Source organism: Copadichromis virginalis, linkage group LG22, assembly GCF_057382275.1.
Source record: "Copadichromis virginalis isolate Kocher_CV1m ecotype Utaka linkage group LG22, C_Virginalis_male_GT1.1, whole genome shotgun sequence".
NCBI lineage: Eukaryota > Metazoa > Chordata > Actinopteri > Cichliformes > Cichlidae > Copadichromis > Copadichromis virginalis.
The window spans coordinates 33,515,473-33,537,108 of record NC_140638.1 but is presented as its reverse complement, the minus strand read 5'-3'; the positions used below and the strand labels follow the sequence as shown (position 1 = coordinate 33,537,108).

At 41.2% G+C, this 21,636-nt stretch overlaps 1 protein-coding gene across 5 annotated transcripts; it reads right to left on the bottom strand.

Moving 5' to 3' along the window:
- Nucleotides 1-592: 592 nt before the first annotated feature.
- bag6l (BCL2 associated athanogene 6, like) lies at nt 593-21,191 on the bottom strand. Of its 5 annotated transcripts, XM_085446949.1 has the most exons (25): nt 20,968-21,190; nt 20,661-20,851; nt 20,441-20,558; nt 19,777-20,000; nt 19,383-19,442; nt 19,158-19,280; nt 17,873-18,051; nt 16,172-16,301; nt 15,764-15,952; nt 14,262-14,478; nt 13,776-13,838; nt 11,925-12,220; nt 11,632-11,710; nt 10,758-11,056; nt 10,403-10,652; nt 10,153-10,322; nt 9,751-9,804; nt 9,553-9,655; nt 9,088-9,212; nt 8,859-8,993; nt 8,508-8,570; nt 6,340-6,525; nt 3,129-3,236; nt 2,786-2,932; nt 1,707-2,084 (listed from the first exon to the last, which is right to left on the bottom strand). In XM_085446949.1, the coding sequence occupies exons 2-25, from the start codon at nt 20,739-20,741 to the stop codon at nt 1,980-1,982; spliced, it is 3,504 nt and encodes a 1,167-aa protein (XP_085303075.1). In that variant the 5' UTR covers nt 20,742-20,851; nt 20,968-21,190; the 3' UTR covers nt 1,707-1,979. The 5 variants fall into 5 exon arrangements, with proteins under 5 accessions (XP_085303076.1, XP_085303075.1, XP_085303078.1 ...); XM_085446950.1 differs by lacking the exon at nt 1,707-2,084 and adding an exon at nt 593-1,700 and having other exon boundaries at nt 20,661-21,189; XM_085446952.1 differs by having other exon boundaries at nt 14,262-14,403; nt 20,661-21,190.
- Between the last annotated feature and the right edge of the window lie 445 nt (nt 21,192-21,636).

The window sequence follows — 21,636 nt, the reverse complement described above, 5'->3', positions numbered from 1 at the left end:
GAGGGTGGAAAAATGATCAAGAATCAATGTCTGATTCTAAATTTAACACAATTTCTATTATTGTTTGCCATCTGGATTGTGCTGTGAGTGCCATACTAAGTCCAATTCAGTTGTATTTTTCACAGCTTCAAATCACAACAACAGTAAAGTAATTTTACAAATTAAAATCCTACAATACAGAGAAAACTAAACGATCAGATGACCCCTTTTATGTCTTTAAAACATTCCTACAATTTTAACTAGTTGGTGTGTGTTACTTCATTGATAGACAAAGCTGGGTGCATAGATGGATGCTACGTCCTCTAATGATACTGCCTGGGGGCAGTCTGGAACAATTAACCTCTGTGTGAAGAGGACCTCCCATTTCCATGAACACATTGAGTCTATTAGATAGATATGATTCAAACCACTGCAGCACAGTGCCTCTACAGCATGCTCTAATCGCTGTGATGAAATATTATGGTCAACAGCATCGAACACGATACTCTGGTCTAGCAGGACAAACACAGATGGGTCCACTGTCAGAGACCACAAGCAGAAAGACATTTGAAGCCAATCATCCAGATGGATAAATACTAAAAATTGACAAACACTGATTTAAAAGTGGATTTATGATCATGATGTTATCAAGCAGGTAGTAACAGTTCAGTTTGACAAAGCTGACAAATATCACCGATGGGGCTGTATCCTGTATTACTCAACAAGAGTCAATTACACGTAATGCTCTAAAATACCCCAAAATTTAAAATGTGCAAGTCTGTGATTCACTGAAATCAATAAGATGTGAAAATAATATAAAGCGGATATCATGGAAACACTAACGACAATCACGACTTTATATGGTAAAGTGCAACTGACAAAGCTCTATGCTACTATGTATTTATAACACAGTACTGCTCAGTATTACAGTGTATCAGGACCGCTGCTGTTTGACAGCAGAGTAGTTTAAGAAGATCATTTTTTAGCATAGATTAGTGCTCACCTATGTTTTTTTCACCATCACTGTTTACTATAACAATAAATACACTTTATCTCATAAAATATTTTTGTCCTTAACAACACTAGAACACTTTTCCTCCTAATATTAAGCACGCTGGCTTATAATTCGGACATTTTTTTACACTGTCAGATTACACGTTCACTCTCATTGTGCATCTGTGTCACAGATTAATGAAACTTTATTCTCTGAACATTCTGACTGTTCTTTCCTAGCAGTGACACCACCACTAACTAATATACAGTAATATACTAATAATATCTCAAACTTTGGTATGACTGCCCACTGATTAGAAACTGCATACCATATCCTGACATTAAGCTAGATCCTGTAGATCTGTTTGCTTCTGCACTGATGTCAGGTCCTTCTGTCAGGTCCTTCTCAGAGGTGTTGGAGGTGGGGTGTTTTAGCAAGAGTCTGCAGACTTTCCCATTCTAACCAAACTACAGCGGCGTGCGTCTCCATGACACAGAAGAGAGGAGGAAGTGAAGTCAGCAGCTGTCTTCCTTGCTTATGCCACATTACATGTATCAGGGTCTCACGCTGCAGGGTAGGTTTCATCGCCCCATCCTGCTCCTCTGTGGCACAAGCTGTTTGACTGGCACTAGGAGTCTTCTACAGAGAAAGCTCGATGTGTGTTGGGGAATCTCTGGCCGGTAAAGTCTGGATCGTCTCTCACTCGTTGTGTGATGTCACACTTTACCTGGCAGGAGGATACAGACAGAAACAGCAGCTCGCACACAAACCTAACTCAGAACAGTGAAGTACAAGATCTGTATTCCAGGGCTGCTGGTACTGCCACGGAGTTCGTATCTCTTTTGGAACTTACCCATTTATAAAAAACAATACTGGTAGATAAAGTTGGGTTCTCTCACTCTTTCCTTTGAATGGGGTAATGGACCTCCTCACTCTTCTGAAGGTCATTTACAGAAAACCACTAAAAGTGGGAGCCTGGGTTTTCTGTTTTTTATTTTGATGTTTTTTATTTGGCTGTTAATAAAGCTAAAGCTAATACATCCTGATGATGACGTTGTTTCCTCATACATCTGCCGGTGACAACTTCATTTTTAGAAACTCTCTGAAGACCCTAAATTAAATGCAAAATACTCTCTGAGAAACATTTCTGTTCACTTCACAATAACAACCTACCATCTTTTCAAGCCAAGATCATTTTGTATGGGAATGTCCTTGAAAAGTCAAACTTTGTATGATCTCTTATTGGCGCAACAAACTTCTAAACATTTAGTATCCAAGTTTTCACTACACTAGTTACAGCAAATTATCTTAGTAAAGCCAGTCCAATGAACTGAGATGAGCTTTGGGAGGAGGGCCTGGCCATTTACCCTATTCATTTCCAAACAGTATAGAACAGCCATTCATCTGCACTGTTATTTGGCGTTGATGAAACCGGATCACTCCTGTCCCATGGAAGACCAGCTCTGACAGAATGGAAATCGGCATCACCTCCCTGTTTTAAAAGGTGGCTTAGTGAGATGCTGCTAAACTTGAATGGATTTTGGTGTAGTAAAGGGAGATGTCCCCACCTTTCAAGAGGCTTGGAAACCTTTCTTGAATTGCTGGATGGGACCTTAACCTTTGTTTAATATTTAACCTTTGTTTAATATTTGCTTGTTTGTACAGGGCTTACTTTAGTGTAGTGTATGATACACTGCAAAACAGGATATGTCAACAATCAATACTCAATTTTGGATGAATAACAATAAACAGGAGTAATTAAGTAATCAAGGGATCTCACATCATACTACATCATTTGCAGCAGCTGATTACCTGTTTGGCGTAAGCGTCCTGTATCTCTGGGCTCTCCAGCTCTACCTGCAGGCTGTTTGGGGAAGAGACAGGCAGGACTCCCACAGCACGAGCAGCTCGACTAACTGCGTCCGACAGGGACAGGTGCGGTCCTTCACACTGGCTCGTCTAAGGGTAGAAACACTAACGTCATCCTTCTCTGCCCAACAGCCTTTTTCATTATCAAAAAACCTGCAGTTCTACCTTCATATGCAGGTGAGAGAATGCAGTCTTTTTGTTAGAGCTAAGGCTGACAACAGTGAGGAAGGGATCTGTGACACAATCAGACTTTTCTGTTCAGTGAGTTTGGAACAGCAGTTCTCACCTTCCTTCTCTTAGCAGGCATCCCATGCAGGTACGCATCAGACAGCGGGGGCTGGGCTTTGATCTTCCTCTGGGACAGCATGTCACGTCTGATGATAGGAACCCATTCCTGACCAATGTATTATTGCACAACTGTAAGTGATGGTCACTTTGCTCATGTATGTAGCTAAAAATCTGTGTAAAAGAAAATCACAGATTTGTAGAGGGCTTTGCCCTCCAACAACGTTTCCCTGGATGTCAGAATACACACAACTGCTTATCTACATTTCCTAACAATAACAAGCTGCCACAGATGCCTTCATGAAGACCATGCTGGAGAAAACAAATGCTAAGGCAAATAAATTCTGTAACTATGGTGACTGTCACTCATTTTTTAAACAGTGTGGTTTCATTAAAATAAATTAGCTTACCATCCATGTTTAAACTTCAGGGGACTGAGAATGGATCGCTTTTTCCTGCTCTGATTCTTACTATTAGACAAAGCTTCAGTGCAACATACAATAGAGAATAGTTCAGGATATTAAACATTAAACAGCACTGGCATTACTGGCAGCTGCCCAACTACACAAGATACCCAGAAAATAAGGTTTTGGGGGGGGGGGGTGTTAATCTGTGGGCTACTCAGAGACAATAGTCATGAGCCTTTCAAAGAAGTCCAGAGAAGGGGACCACAATTTATAAAATTTCTTTTTTTTTTATCCACAAACTGTCTACTTTTTTCTAAATCCATACAGGACATTATATCTTTTACCAACTGCCGCGCGAGGGGGGAGAAGATTCTTTCTATTTGTTCTGGGCCGCACCAAAAACAGCACAGAGCGGATCTAGTTTAATTTGATGCCGCAGGACTTCACACATAGTTTGGAAAACAGAGTTCCAGTGAAGGACAGGACCAGTACACATGAAGTAATGCACCAGGAGCACCCCTACACCTTCTACAGGTCAATATACCAACTTAGCCCTGGACCAGTGTGTGCTTATTGTGCACTTGGCCAAGGACAGAATCCCACAGTTTATGTGTGATATGAAAGTTAAGATTTGTTCCATTTAGATTGGATAGCAGCTACTGAAGAACATTGAACATTTGAAATTCAATTTTACAGAACTGATATTGCGCTCCTAGAGGCTGGTTTGACCATTAAAGAATTGTCTACAGGACTGTCTGGAGGTTTTGGGAGAATTGTGCTGTCATAGTGTCAGACCTGTAAAAACTGAGCAGTGGGAATGCCAAAGCAAATGACAAGCAAATTGTCCATTTACATATAAGTTTGCAAAAGAGTTTAGACCAGGGGTCGGCAACCTTTCTGATGACGAGTGCCATCTAAAATTTCCTCAGAGGTCAGTGTGCCATATTAGCAATAAATTGAATAACGCTCTATATGAACAGTTACACACTATATAGAGCCACTTTATAGGATTATATTTGTTCGTAGATGTTGGCAGCTATCAGCGAATAGTTTTCAGCTATTTTGAAACAAAAAAAGACTTTTTATCCAGAACAGCAAATGAACTGAACAACATACAATACAAATGCTATTTATGGTCTCCTCACAACAATGATAAGAAAAATAAACTGGGCCAATATGGCATGTTTGTTAATACAGAGTCACACATGTTAATGTGATCTCTGGTCTCCCACTCAGAGACACAGGTCTCCCAGTGTCCAGCATTCAGAGGCTACCTGAGAGAAAATCTGCTCACACAGATATGTAGAGCCAAATACTGTCAATAAGGCCTCTGCAATGTTCTGAAGACAGTTAAACTTGTCAGGTAGTGACGTCCAGCAGGTGAAAATGCAGCTCCATGAACACACACAGCTGTGGATTCCAGCTGCGTTCGTAGTTCTGCAAACTTTGACCCCACAGACTCGAGCTTTTCATTTCAATCAGCTGCATTTCGATGTTGCATTAACTGGCATTAACTCAGCCATTTAATGTGAGACAAATCCAGCTGCTCATTAAAGCTTCTGGTTTGATCAGAAAAGAAAACATTGGTCCAAACACCTGAAAGTCCCGAGAACGCACTGTGTCTTGAGTCTACGGATGTATCCGAGTATTTCCGCGGTGCTGATGCTGCGCTGAGCGGACGGATCCTGAAGCTTTTGAAGTGTCGGAATGTGAAAATTTCAACATTGCTTGGAAAAAAAAAACGGCAGCTAGCAGCGTCCCTCTGACCGGGAGGTAAAGTGATTTTTAGCAAATTGCAAGTTGAATCTGGTAGTTGGGGTTGTTAGCTAAGATACCGTCATTAAGAAGAGGCACAACTAATGTGTCTATGCGAGCTGATCTGCGATGTGCACCGCTGGCCCGGCCATTTATTTTTTTATACACCTTCTCAAATTAATTCACTGCGTGTCGTGCCCAGGGCTGGACTGGGACAAAAAAAACAGCCCAGGCATTTTGACTAGAGACCGGCCCCCCAGGTATTAAAGCCATAAAGCCTTTGAATGAAAACAAACACAGAGGTGTCGAGGTGATGTACACTGTCTTAGATTAGATTGGATTAAATGAAATTTTATTAATCCCTCGGGTGGGTTCCTCCGGGAAATTCGGTAAATAAATACATTTAAAAAACTTGTTGGTATATTTATGATTTCTATACATTTTACATCAGAAAAAAACTGGTTGTAAGATTCAGATAATTATTTATTTTAAAAACTAGAAATTTTAAATGAGAATAAGAAAGTACGTCTTTGTGCCCCCTCTCCCTGTTAATGCCCTACCTGCCCCCTGGCAACACTTTGCTAGACCCGCCCCTGCACTGTTACCAGCTGTCAGCTACATAGAAAAGGATCCTGGTGTTATTTGCCAAGATGGTAGTGTCGCCAAGACAGCATACACCTGATATTTGCAGCCCAATAGTAGTATTGGAAATCAGGAAGTGCTAAGCCTCCCACCAGCCTGCGTCTTTGAAGAAGAGCTTTCCTCAATTCTGAATGTTTACCATTCGAAATGAATGAAGTGATTAAGGAATCCAGAGATTTAAAAAAGGATTTGGGAATCATGATGGGAAGGCATTGAAATACATATAGAAATTTTGGAATAGCATCATCTTTACAGAGTTAATCCTGCCCATTAAGGACAAAGATAAGTCTTATAAGTCTTATTAGATAAGACTGTGGTCCCATTTCTGAGGTTTGTTAATGACCTGTGCAGGAATAGCATAAGCATAAACTGTAAAAAAACAAAAACAGAACAAAACCTCATCCTTACAGGTGGAACAGCTGCTGCCCATGGCTCCATTTCAGGAGCCACTTCGTCGTGTCCTGCTCGGGGCCCAGAGGAGCACTGAGATGAACCATCCACAGATAAACCAGGTGCAGGTGCTTCTCCCTCTCCAGTGGAAACCATGGCCTCCTCTGCTGTAGTGGCTGCAGCTGGAGACGAACTGTCCTCCATCTGACCGAGAGGTGAAGTGAGCACTAGGACTGCAACGATTCGTCGACATAATCGATGACGTCAACTACAAAAATGTGTGAACGCGGAATTTTATTTTCGACGCGTCATATACTGATACCTCGTAAATGTGATTTGGTAACTGCAATACACTCCAGGAAGCTATGGGGCAGTATCGCCTATATCGTCTGCCAAGACTGTGCTCAATACTAACGAAGAAGAACTCAGCGCGAACGGCAACATGGAAACTGAGATTTGAAAGCATTAACGAGAAAACAAACAAAGTTAAGTGCAGACTGTGGACAGCTTCCATCCACGACAGCACTACTGCAGCGCATGAGCATTGAAAACGCGGCACCCTGGAGCTGTGACGTCGACTCTGTTTAGAAAGTTCAGTTAGTGCATCGCGCTGACACCGTGTTTAAGTTCATGTTTGCACTGTTTCTGTGAGCTTACCTGTGGGAAACTTCTTAGGATGACGCTTGCTAGGCAAACACCATTTCAGTTTTGTTAGCTAATGAGTGAAAATGCCAATCAAAAAGGAGTAGCTACACGGTCTCCTGTTTTTTGATTATGATTAGTAACAGTCTTTGCCCATGAAAACTCAGGTGTATGGATGAGTTTGTCCTGTTAAGAGGCTCATGCACCTCTGAATGGCTGAAGACAGACAGAGAGCATCTTTAGCGAGGTTACCAGCAGCTGGGAACATCATCTCAAAGATGAGCGCAAGGCTCACTCCAGAGCACGTCCCACTGCAATCATCTGTAAATGTTGGAAACTTGTTATTCTGGACTGAAAAAAAAGGAATATTTTTGACTTCATTTGAAGCTTTATTTGAACTTGTGGACAGAAGCCATTTTAGTTTTGTTTGCACATCATGTTTTTGTTTACATACTACTCTCCCTTTATTTTGTATCACTTATATTTAATTCATTTTTTTTTTTTTATATTTTTTAATTTGGTTTTTATTCTGATGGTCCTGCTGAGTAATGTTAAAAATACATTTGATTATTTTCACATTCACATGTTTCCAGGGTCATTATTATAATTTGTTGCGTGACGAGACAACAGGGTGATATTCACAGGTGAGCAGACTTGAGCAGGTGAGGTATTGAAGCCTAGAATAGGAGGTTTGCCCACAGGAAGCAGCAATAAGAGTTACTGAGTTAAATGCTGACTAATTGGCTAATCGAATAAAAATTGGCAGATTAGTCGACCACCAAAATAATCTGTAGTTGCAGCCGTAGTGAGCACATGAGCCTTTCATGTCATTCCATTGGACTGAAGTACATTTGTAAGATACAAACTGCACTGCATATGGCTAGAGTGCCTAGCCCCAACAGAGAGAAAGCATAACGGCTGATTTAAACACTAATAAAAAATATTATACTAATTCAGATTAAAATACAAGATCATTTTTCAGTTACTTATACAGACTCTAATTTTGACAGTTTCACAAGTACAAAATGTCACGTACTCCACCTGAATCTTTGTTATATTTTATGACTGAACTCATATAATGTCCAGCTAACTGAAATAAAAAGAAGTGTGCCCATCTTGGTGTAGTGGAAGTAATGGCAATTTGACAGTAATGGGAACCCTTTCATTTTCTGTAATTTTTATTACAGAAAAAAACATCTAAAATTATAAATAGGGTGATATTCTACATTTCTATTCTTGTCATGTGCAAAGTCAAACCAAGCCTAAAACTAATGAGCAGTTTGTGTATCAGAGCCTGATTTTTTCTTTCTACTGTCATTAGTTGCTGCTGTTACAGTTACACCATCTTTAGAATGCAAATCAATAACCATACGGTTATCTTAGAGACCTACATCCTCAGGAGAAAGAGATGGGCTTACAGGCTGATGGGTACATACTGACTGAAGTCAGAACGTGCTGAAAGAGCAAGATACATCAAACGGATCCACTAAGAAGCAGTCAGACTCGCTGAAGTTAGAAAAGAACAAAAATAAGTAAAAACTCACCTCCACACTTGCACGCTCTGATGGCTGCTCCACCTCAGTCTCCGTCCTCTGGTTCAACTCCTCCTGAAATAACATTTCAGGAAATGTAACTAAATCTGACTCTAATGACTCAAATGACAGATTTGAACGTAGTTAAGTCTGCTGTTGGAACAGGGTCGTATTGTAGACACAGTCAAATTGGAATACATTCAAATTTATGTTTGATCATGACCCTTACTTTTTCAGCTATGTTGGGACCTGACTGTGTCTGTATTACTTGCGTTGGCAAAACATATCTACATAGATAATGTGGTTTTAGTAGCAGCCTGATTAGGGACAAAAAATCTGTTCTACACTGTTTCTGTTAATTACCTGTAAATGGATAACGTAGTGTTGGATTTGGTCCTCAGTAACTGGGTTATGCTCCAGAATGATGTGCAGCCTCATAGACATCATGTTGGTCAGCCAGTTGACCAGACTGGGATTGACGTCTGCAGACATCCTCCTCTGCACAAACACAGAAATACACAGTAATAGGCAGCTGCCAATCTGTGCCATCAGCAAAGCACATGATGATGCGTTACTGAAGATGTATACAAACAATGTGTTGGTTGATAACAGCAGTCAGAGATCTGTGTTCTCCTCCCAGGCAATACAGGTTTAGAGCCAGACACTCAAACAGGCTGTGAGTACACAGCAACAGCAGGCGGGGGCCAAACATGTGATCTGCGATGTGAAAAAAACAAAAAACCCAAATATAAAACCATCAGTGCAGGATTCTGGCTACACAAAATACTAAGATAAGAAAATACTGTCGTGAACCGATGCCCCTCTTTGGAGGTGATATATTTGAGCAACTAGATCAAACATCAAAGGTTGAAATAAAACTGAAGTTATTCCATAATCCACAACAAATTGACCCCCAGCTTTAAGCCATTAACACACTCAATGCCACATATAGCATGCCTGAAAAGGGTTTTAGCTCAAACCTTCCATGTTCCATGTAAGCAGTTCTTAATGCCCTCTTTTCCCAACCGTTTCCTTCTTGCAATCAAAGTGAACTTACCGTGGCAGCGAAGGATATGTGTGGCCATTTGCGTGAACTGCTGTCTGAAGAAAGACAGGTTGGTCTGAATTATGTCCACTCCCTCGCGCACTGTCACTGTGGCCTAGATGCAATACACAGCGCTCACTTATGTGCACATGTCACAGGAAATTAAGAGTCCATGTTACTATGTTTGTGTGTGACAGACATTGTCCTTACAAAGCTCTCAGCTATGTAATCCTCAAGTCCATTGATGAGGTCCTCAGCTGCTGCCTGGAGGGAGAATAATGTTACATTTTTCCATTCGATTTTAATTTTATGGTATTACCTTTGTTAATGTGGAATTTGTATTAAAACATTTTGAAAACTACTTTCTTGCTTATTACTAGCCACTGCTATTTTTTATAATATATTTTACATAGATTGAGCACAGTGGATCGTTCATGAGTGATAATTAGGGTTGCAACTAAAGATTCTTTCAGTTACACTGATTAAAATACAAGCTGTGTGAAATGCACATGAGATCATGATTTAAGTTTTCCCTGTATAGGAGAGGAACAGCAGCACTGTCCCAATAAGGACGGCACTGATGCCATTACATTAACTCTACATAGTACTCACAGCTATGTTGGCATCAGTGGGTTCTTGCTCCTGGAGATAGTGTTCAGTGAAGAAGTCTGTGAGCTGAGGCCGGATGCGTCTCAGAGGCTGGGCGTTCCCATGAAGCAACAGCACCATATCCACCATAGAGAAACTCTGACACACCAGGGAGAGCAGGTCCCCAAAGAACCCTACCATGAGATAACAACCATGGTGATTAGTGTGAACTGCAAGAACTTGTTAGGCACAATATCTTCATTCAAGGACTCACCCACGGCATCCCCAGAGCCAGGAGCAAACAGGTTATTGGTCTGGGACAGCCTCTGGATGAACTGGGCAATGCTTTCTCCATTGCCCTGCTGTGCCCCAAAAGAGCTCATCATGGTGGACAGCACTCCCTGCATAATGCCAGAGAATAAATCTGGGCTCAGAGAGTCTCCGGCTGGGCTGCTGCCGGTCTGAGAGGGAGCAGGACCAATGGACTGATGAAGAAGTGAGGCCCTGGGGCCAGGGGCAGGTGGCTGTGCGGAAACAACACCTGTTGCTCATTGACTGGTACAAACAGTCTTTATATTAAGGTTCAGAAATGTTTAATTCAGGTTTTCTGTCATTTTATCTGAACTCACTGGTGCCAAGTCTGACATGCTCTGGAAGAAGCCAGGAACCCCTGGTAATGTCACAGTGATGGATGGAGCCAATCCAGAGGCAGGACCACCCAACCCTGCTGCTCCCAGTAGAGATCCCAAGAGCTGAGCCATGTTTCCCTCTGGGCTGGTCTCTGCTGGCTGACCGACTGAGGTAGTACTTGTGGTGCGGGTGGATGTCTGTCCAGATGTATTAGCTGAGGGAAAGGGGGGAGAAGCAGTGCTGGAAACAAACATGGAAGAGGCAGACAGGGAGGACTGAGAGTTCGCTGAAGGATCACCTAGAGAGTTAAAAAACATGAAAAAAGAATATTACATTTTTGAGGCCAATACTGATAAAAGTCAATATTAATATTATGTTTATTGCTCTCCTAACTAGTCTTCATACCATTTGTTGTAGAGACACCGTTTATATGCCCTTTATATGTCCTCCTACTTTTTTTTTTACTGGTTTTTCCAAGGGTGTGAAGCCAGGTCTCCGATTCAGTTATCCTGGCCTCCAGAGGTGTAAACAGGCTACATTTATTACAAGTATTGTTTTTAATAAAGGATGCTCAGGATTAATAAACCATCTGACAAAGTGCAGGAAGGACAGCTGAAGACGCCATGCTGCTAGTCAGTCAGCTATACGCTAAGGTAACCTAGTGAATCTCTAAAGTCACAGTGAATGAATACTGTGGAAATAACTAGCAGGTGAATTGAGTAAGAGTGTGCTTTGGATAAAGCATGTGATGATTACACTTTTAATATAAGACATTATCCATAAGCTTTTAATTTAACTGGCTACACAGATGAGCTACACAAAAACACCACTCTGCATTGTAACAGGAACAGGAAGTGACATAATGACACTGACCTGGCTGCTCCAGCATCAGAAGCTGTCCAACCAGACCACTGATCATCTGGGTGAGAGAGGAGGGACCCAGTGCCGTGCCCTGTTTACAAAAAGGCGAAGTGTGCAGAGCCATACCAGTGAATATACGTTTACTGCACAACAGTTATTCTACATAATTCAGTGCGTTGTAAGATGTATCGGAAGGTTGTAAAATTAGCTGACAGTCGATAATCAAATCATTTGTGTGTCACTTTTTAAGTAGATTATGTTTGTGATGTTCAACCTGTATCTCCTCACACTCTGTGGTGGGTTACCTGTCCTGGCTGCTGGCCACCTGTAGCCCTCAGGTTGATGGTATTTCCCACAGGCTGGGTGATGTGGGTGGACAAGGATGGCCTGGTGATGACTACCCTACCCTGTACAGGGGTGTTGGGGAGCAGCGGTGAAGCAGCTGTCTGTGCACTGGGTGTTGAGTCAGAGCCAGAAATCATGTGCACTGGGTGGGCTGCTGAGGGTGCAGCAGCCATGGCAGTGGGTTGGTGAGAAAACTGGTGCACAATTGCCTGCATGAACTCAGGAGGTAATTCTGTGAAGTGGGCAGGTGTTGTGCCTGAGAACAGGGAGAGGACTAAACTTAATTGAGTGAGTGCACTTGAAGTCCACATGGCCCAAGGTGTTAAAAGGGGGGGGGGGCATCTATACTAGAGATGGCACGATACCACTTTTTTATGTCCGATACCGATATCATAAATTTGGATATCTGCCGATACCGATATGAATCCGATATAGTGTGTTTTTAATCAATAAAAGTGTTTTTTAATATCTTGCTGCTTTTTGTATAAGTTCATACTCAAGTTACAAAAAACCCCACTAAAGCTATTCTGTTATACCTGTATGCAAAACATACACTGCACCCAAAATATTTCATAGTTCAGCGAAACTGATCAATCTAACAAACTTAAACCTGCTCCATCCTCCTTATTCTGGTATTTTAAAGAGTAAGCAGCCTAACTAATAGGGCTCTAAAACTCCCAGCAAAAAAAAAAAAAAAAAAAAAAAAAAAATAGGGAACCACCCCTCACGCTCCACCTCATGATGCTTAATCGACATAATCAACTTTAATTTGATGCAGTGTGAAAAAAAATGCACAGAAATAAATTATTTTTCAAGAAATATTAAATAGATTCAACATCTTTCTTCAACAGAATTGCAGACTGCACAGATGGAAGAAGTACTATAGCTTACTAGGGTATATTAGACTTAACAGTTACTATATACAGTAATGGACTTCTATACATTTTACATCATATTAAAACTTTGGGTGTAAGAGTCAGATAATTATTTATTAAAAGCTCGACATTTTAACTGAGAATAAGAAAGAAAAGTATGTCTTTGTGCCCCCTTTTCCCTGTTCATGCCCTATCGGCCCCCCTGGCTAAACTTTGCTAGATCCGCCCCTGCACAGTTACCAGCGTCAGCTACGTAGAAAAAGATCCTGGAGTAGAAAGTAATAATAAATAAATTCTAACAACAGTTTAAGCTTAAACCAGCTGCTGTTGTTCAGCAGCTGGTTTCATCTTTCTGGTGCGAAGTGGGCCAAAAACAAACAAGAGAGACTCGCGACAGAAAAGCCGATCAGCTGATCATTGATCAGTTTCACGATTGAAGTAGCAGCAAGAGAGGGAGGGAGCGAGAAGAGGCAGTCGCTCCATATATGGTTGTTAAGCTTAACGCAGGAATGCTTCACAAACATTCAGAGATGAACTGACACACTTGCTTTACTTCTCTCTTGGATAACTTTGTCGGAGATGAAATGCCGGTTTGGTAGCGAGGCTCCAAATACTCAACCAGACCGCCAACAGGTCTCGCACGCCACAGCCGCTCTATGACGTGATGCACACTGCTCCGACGTGCTACGGTTATGAGCCGAGTTACGCCATGTCGCAAGTTTTGTGAGGTGCTGTTTTGATATTTAATGGATCGGATTAAATTTTTTTATTTCTCTCCGATATCTGATCCAGTCATTTAGGTCAGTATCGGAGCGATACCGATACGTAATATCGGATCGGTCCATCTCTAATCTATACTGCACTGTTTAAGCAACAACTCACTCAATGAAATCAACATTCATTTGCCAAGAAAATAATTGTTGATGTTTCACTCACCAGGTTGTTGAGAAGCTGCGGCATTTGGTTGTCCTGGTATCTGAGACCCTGCAGCCGATTCACCTATTCAACAACATCACAACTCTTTCAGCTTCACAGCAGGGGAACTGATACACTCATCAAAAATAACCACAGAGTACGCAGTAGCTGTTTCAAATGTAATGTGCACACACTCATTTCAGCTAATGAAAGCAGCCATTAGAAGATCAATAGATCAACCCTGTAGTGAGACATGACAGATTTCTAAATGATCCACAATAATAAAATTGTGACCCATCTGAAAATAACGTTTGCAGATTACTGTAATTGTTTGATTTAATTAGATAAGACCTATTTATCCAAATAAACAAATGAATACAGTAAACAACCACAGAAAGAGTTCAACCTCTGTTTTAGAGCAGTGTCGTGTATAAAATACTGGCATCAGACGAGTCGCAGAACTTCATGTGTACAGTCAGTTCTATGAAGGAACTGGAGCACACGTACCATCAATGTTCATCTGCATCATGACTACAGGCTCCATCGTCTGATGTGTGATCCGGATCACCCTAGGTCCTCCTCGATTGGTCCCATTTGCCTGAAGAGGCAGAGTCTGGCCTGTAGCCTGCTGATCTGATTGGTCAGTGCCCTGAAAGGTTTGTTGCTGTCCATCAGTTGCTTGTCTACCATTAGACGTCATGGTTACTGTTGTCCCTAAATGCATCTGGAGGGAAAATTTATTTCATGGTCTGTGACAAAGGTAGGGTAAGAATTTACAAGTGACACTGCCTGAGGCCCTCTGATATATTCCTTCTCCTTCGTAAACAAATGTTGACATTTGCATTTTCAGGTCCAAACACTGCTTAATCGCGCAAATCTGCACACTATTAGTTTACATTGCAATAATCTAATGCATTAAAGTTACTAATCAATCAATGATTTTGTTGCTTCCTGTGCTGTGCAAGTAATAGGTAATTTTTTATGAGTAATGAAACCAACCACTGAGAGGTACCAGATAACACAGCGCTGACACTAAGGAAATATAAGCAAAGTTGCACCTCCCTCATATTATCCTGAAAAATAATGTAACACTTTCATTATATCATGTCCAAATATTATGTCTACCCTTTAGGTTTAAAAAGGAGTCCCTAGTATTAACACGTAGACGTTACTTAAAATCTATTTTTTAAGGACACTATTTCACTGTTTCTACACTTTATATAAGAACTCAACCTCAAAAATCAGACAGTGCATGGTGACAGTAACCCTCATTCTAAAGTTCTGGATATTATTATATAATAATATATATACACATACATTTCTTGTAGTTGCTCACCAGGATTGCACAAATCTCAGGAGGGGTTTTAGCCCACTCATCTATACAGGAGCTCTCTAAATTGTTTATATTTCTATAGGACGGAGGTCTGGAGACTGGACAGGCACTCCATGATCTTAATATATAACTTTTGTGTTTTTTCTGGATTGGTTGATATTTATACTTACAATGAAACTGCCATAATAATATTTGTATATAATTTTGTAAAGGTCTTTAAAGAACTAAAAATAATAGACCTTTAAACATTAATGCCTGCTTTTTCTTGTGTATGCAGGGATGTGGGGTGAATGTGCCTGAGACTATGTTACACATTTTATTTTGGTTTCTTCGTTTAACTGCTGTAACGTTTTGCTTTTTAAGCTGCCGAGGGACTGCATATGCAAATTAGCTCTAAGCAAACTCTTAGAAAATGCTTATATTGTACATGGTCCCTTTTCAATCCTAATCAATTAAATTAAATGAAATGTGCCTTAATTGTATGCACCTACTGAAAATCTAATTCCACTGTACACCTTTACAATGGCAGATAAAGATATTATACTCGGTACAATTCAAACACCATCCATTGCTTGCATGTTATAATTGTTCCACTTGTAAAGTTACGGTTATTACACTATATCCTAACACAATAGTTCTTCACAGTAGCCAAAATATCAGTGTGGTGTGAACCTACTGGCAGACTAGCCTGAAGCAGAACTGGGTGGTTGTAGTGAGCCAAGGGGCCAACCGCATACAGGTGACGTGGAGGAGAGGTTCCCAGGTTACAGCGTAGGTCACCAAGGACAACCAGTGTGATCCCTAAGAGACGAAGAGCATCTCCAACCAGGTTAAGAATGCGCTGATCTTCCTCTCTTTCCCGGGTCTGTGAAAAGAGTTATAAAATTATGATTAATGCTTAAACTAAAAAGCACTGACATGACAGTATCTACTTATCTGCAGAGAAACTCTTGGTTTCCCTTATTGAAGTCACTTCCATCAGTGCATTTCTTAGCAAGAGCTCCTGTCACAAAGTTTTGAGATGTATTCTTCCTAAGTACACTAGAGTGAATATTTTGCTATGGCCACTACACGTTCATCTTACATTGTTGTTGTAGTCTGCTGAGGTGGCAGCTCCGAGGATTGAGTGGGTTCTCTCTATGAAGGGACGTAATCGCTCCTCCACCCTCCTGACCTCAGAGAGAACCTCCACAAACTCAGCGGGACTAGGGTGGCTGAGGACAAACAATGGGAAAGAAGAGTCAGCACTACAATAAACACTGGCATTTTTGACATGTGTTATAGGTCAGTTTGGATCCATTGAAATCTGTTGTGCTTTTAGAAAGTGATTTGGGGGAAAAACAACATTTGCACAGCATAAAGAAGCTAGGACATACAAAATGATATATAACATGATGATCTTTGAGAGTCTGCACTAAGGCGCACCGGATTATAAGGCGAAACAAAACAGTCAGATAAGTCAAACTTTACTCAACTCATTCTTCTTCCTTCCTCCACTTCCGTACCATCGATTCATTAATGTTGAATTCTCTCGTAGATGCTCTATGTATGTTGTTACAGTATATTAATGACTAACCTCAGTTGTTCTCCTGACTGAAGTTTGGTCCGTTTACAGCACCCTGCCATGCAGTTGCATTTGTCTCTAACCATCAGGAACGCTCACGTTAACTTTTATAAGTGGAAAAGTGTTAGTGTTCGTCCTCCAGCTTCACTGTTTATGTTATGCTAACATTGCTGTGTCGCTAGCAATCACGTAGCACATCATTATATACCAGCTAGCCCAACTTCAGTAACCCTACAAACGTCACTGCTGTTTAGTTTTCTGTCTTCATTTATGTTGGAAGTGATAGCAGAGCTGTACGTTTGAATTTTCTCAGAAATCTCTCAGTCAAACATGCTATATCATGCTTAGGTAACTAGCGAAACTAGCGAGCTAACTTCCTGCTAACTTCTAACTCTGTTAAATCTAATAAATTCTGTTTTCATGGATGCCTGGATGTTAAACATCATAGTTACACCTGGTAAAGCAGCAACGCTGATCATTTTATTAAAGATGAAAGAATTTAGACCGTTTTTAACTCTCAGTGATGCTGCAGTGTTCGTTTGAGTTTAGGACCCAGATTACTCCGCGACGCTCCTGACTACGACAGCCGTAAAGCTCCAACAATCCATCGAGCGGTGCGGCTTCGTAGCTCACCAAAGTCGTACTAAAACATTTTTTGACAGATTTTTGAGCGCTGTGTACCACATAAACTCAGTTAGAGGTCAGTAACCACAGCCACTGTCGATTTTTGAGAAGATTAAAGGATTTTTAGTGTGCCTTATAGTGCGGAAAATACGATAATTTTATGTCACTACTTGGTATATTCAGGATTGACGGTGGCTTGAATGACTGCCTTGGAGTTGACCTCCAGCGTTGAGGTCCTGCCCACTGAGTTCTCAATGAAGAATATTTATGTCTGGCGTATCAATGAGCAGCTGGTGCTTTAGCCCTTCTAATGCCTTTTAGAGATGTGCTCACGTACTGACTTATGCGCCTACTCAGCTGATGATGATGCCTGTGGAGAGCCAGGTAACTAGTTGCTAATTTGAGACTGTTGTATGGCTGTGATAAAGTCCTTATAGTAGTGATCACAGAGGATGAACGATTCTGTGAGAAAACACTGGAGTACTCAATCTGTCTAGGAAGTTACAAGTAGCAGCAGTAGCTAGAAACTGTTTAGCACATGACACAGCAAACTGTATAAACCGTATGATCAGATACCAGTTATTCATTTTGACTCACTTGGGCCCAGTGATAGCTGGTCTCTCAGTTTGGGTTGAAGCTGATGCTGCTGGGGGTGAGCTGGTAAGCACTACTTGTGGTGCTTCAGGCCTTCTTAGAGATGAGGACAATGGTGTTGGGGACAAAGAAGACGGAAGCATCCCTGCTTCTGAATGGGCGCTGCTGGCACTGGGCACTCCCTACAACACAAAACATGTCACTGTTCCCACAAGCATTTCAGTAGTTTTTTGTTTAAAGATGTATTCAGGCAATCCTACGAAAACTTTCAGCATCTAAATTTGCATATTGTCTACTCAACAGAACAAGTTAGTGAAAAGTGACTGCACGCACATCCTGGTACTGAACCTGGGCTATTACTATAGTACTGTCGCTGAAGAGAGAAGTTGTAGTATTTTTGATTCAAAAGAATCCTTGGAGAGTACGGCCAAGTCAATGCCATATTTTGTCAGCTTTCTTTTGTCCATATACAATCTGCCCACTGAATTTCATTAAGTTTATTCTTTGTTTAATCTCGTTTACAGACACAGTTGCCTCATCTCTCAGTTTACAGGTCGACAGGTTTTGAAACATGTTCTGAAGAGTGAAGCCAATGAAGGGCCTTAAACCTGCATTCTATTCAATGGCCAGCAGGGTCCAACTTGTCTGCAAAAAGACTTCCAGTTGTATATGAGTGCATAGGAACAAAACACTGGCTCCCTTGTTTTGTCACATCAGTAAACACATTAATGATGACTTCATATTTTCAGTCACTAGCTTCAGGACAGACAGAATTAAACTTAAAGTTAATTTTGTTACTCTCAGTTTATATTCGATTCAGAAAAGAACTTAAATGGGTTGCTTATTGGCTAATGATTTGTCAGAGGTCAAATACAGTGTTCAGTCATCAGGTCTGGTTTCATACCAGCAAGATAGTGATGGCTGCAATCCTTAAATCAGTGAGTAATAGGTGCTTACTAACATGCTTGGTAAGACCTATGATTACTTTAGTACTGAAAAGTTTTTCCTTCCTCATTTTTGTATTATATTATCCATTTTCAGACTAGAAATAAAAAAAGAACTCTAAACAGAAGCCATAACACACAATTGATTCTCTGACTCCTCTGATAACAGTGTTACAGTATACTTCCTGTTTGCATCACCCAAAGTATGCTGAGAGCTGTTGTGGCAAAAATCTATTCATAAAAAACAAAGGGACAGAACAGTACCAAAACTAATTTATGACACTAAGAAATACTGTGAGAGTGCAAATAAAAACCCACAGTACATATGAAAACAGTCCATGTACCTCCAAACTGTGGATTAGAGAGTGAGCGTCTCTAAGCAGGTTCTCAGCGAGCTGCAGCCTCACCCTGGGTTCACTCTCAACTGACCGGTCCAAGTTGATTTGCACATCCATTGAGCCATTGCTCTAAAGATGCACAAACATATATTAGATTTACAGGACGAGTGAGGTAGAAGGGGTTTCCAAAAAAAAGAATAAAGAAATGATTGGTGAATAATGACACTTTACCCCCGAACCAGTGCTGACCCTGGCTTCACCATCTCCAGTCAGCATCTGCTGAACTGACATCTGCAAAACAAAACAAAAAACCACAAAAAGCTCCTTACATGGATTTTTGTTAAATTTAGGCCGTAGGTACATCATAACCGCAAATCCCTCTGAAACCCTGCAATGTAACCTGTGTCGTAATCTGAAGTGTATTTCTTTAGAAATGTAACTGTACACAATAGTACACGTATTAAAGTATTTAACACATAATGCACCATGCACAAGCACGAATACTGGCAACAGCACCTTGGTAGGGTCTACACATATTTACCACAAGAGTGTAAGTAAGCCTTTACCGTTCCCCTCAGAAGAAAATGAACAGGGTTCTTTGTCTGCACGCAGGCCTTGACCCCACCTGTATCTGCTGTGAGTCCATCATGTTGACAGGTAGGTTGAAGCTCCCCAGCATCACATAGCTGTTGCCATTGCGGTCATGTGGGGCACCCTGGGAGGAGGCATGGCTGCTGCTACTGCTTCCACCCTCTGCCCCATCAGTAGAAACACCTGCACCCCCAAAGGACAATACAGTGGCCTGAGGCGGGGCACGCTCCACCAGATGGATGACCTTACCATCTACATCTAAAGGAAAACAAAGCGATGGACATCATTAGATGCTCCAAAATATTTATGGGTTACTGTTTGGCAATTTTTGTTGAAAAAGATAATAAGTGTATGAGTGGGGGAAAAAACAAACAAACAAACAAACAAAAACCCACACAAATCAGACAACAGTAGCCAAAAAATTTAAATAAGGATTTACTTTTAGATTGAGTGCTTGAGCAAATGCAAAAACTGAGTGAGAGGGGCTGTTATTGTGTGTGTATATGGATCATATCAAACACTGAAATACATTTCTTGCAAGCAGCAGTGAATTTTGTTCGCTCAAAATGCAACACTTGTACTTGCATTGTGCGCTCAGAATAATGGCACAAAAATAACGCCATAATCAGACACGTGTTCAAAGATCATCCTAACTGTGCATGTTTGGATACACAGGTCACATGGTGTCATTTGCTCACTGTATTCAGTCAGCGTTCTGTCATCCTGTAGCACTCTGCCCTGGTAGATAAGTCTCTGCTTGACAACCGGGATCTCCACCGAGGACGCTATGTGCTCCTTGAACTGCTTCACTGTCAACTGGAGAAAATACAAACACACAAGATATAAGCACCCACCAATCAGTTACCAGTAAGGGTGAGGATGTCTAACTAGATCAGCATTTTAAACAGAGACTATTACCTCGCCTCTGACTTTGTAAATCCTGCTCTGTGAGTCCAGAGTCTTCACTGTGACTTCAATCATTCCGCTGGACTCAGTCATACTTAATGTTCTAAATAGAGCGTTGGCCAGTTTATGTGCTCTTCTGTATTTGTAATTCTCGCGACTGTGGGGAATGGAGGACGACTCAAGCTTGAGGAAACACGCTGCATCTACGGCATGAGATTAGTCAAAATAACAGATATGGTGAAAGCAACTTGCAACAGACAACCCATTTCCTGTTGTTGTTAATTTAGTTAGCTAGCTAACGTTAAGTAACCCCTATTACCGAGAAGGTAACAGTGCTAACTAGCTTTTCCCCTGGAAGCGACGTTGCACGAGTTCGGTTGAAAAACGTCAGTCAACTAATCGACACAAAAACGTGGGGCTTGGCTTTGGTTTGTTTTTGGAATGGCTGTCTACAATATTAGCCAATGCAGGCTGAGCCGTTAGCTAAATAAACCCCCAAACGTCGTAATGGAAGCATGGTCACATGACCTCGATGACGTAAGATGTTGACGCGACTGCGTCTGAGCGCTTTTACAGGCAGAGGTACAATATAAACATACTGACTGAGAAGTGGCCGGTGTTCCAGCTTAAGTGGTTAGCTTCGTTTATGATTCCACCCTCCGTATTATATGTGTTGCATCCGCAGATTTGCCATTTTCATGGTCGTCTCTGTCTGTGAGGAGTGCGGTCTGACGAGATAAAGACCTCGGCAAAAAGGTCTCTATCTCCAGCTCGTGAAAGTGCAGACATGTGTCAATGTTATGTTCGGACAACAATGAAATTATTTTAATAAAATCAAATCAAAAAGCTTTGTTTTTTTAAACACTCGGTTTCACTGTCATAACTTCACTGCAGCCTGACAGCCCGACAAACGCACAGACCGGTTGTACCACATACTTCATCTTGCGATAGACCGCTATTGGTAGACTGTCGGGCGAATGCTTAGGGA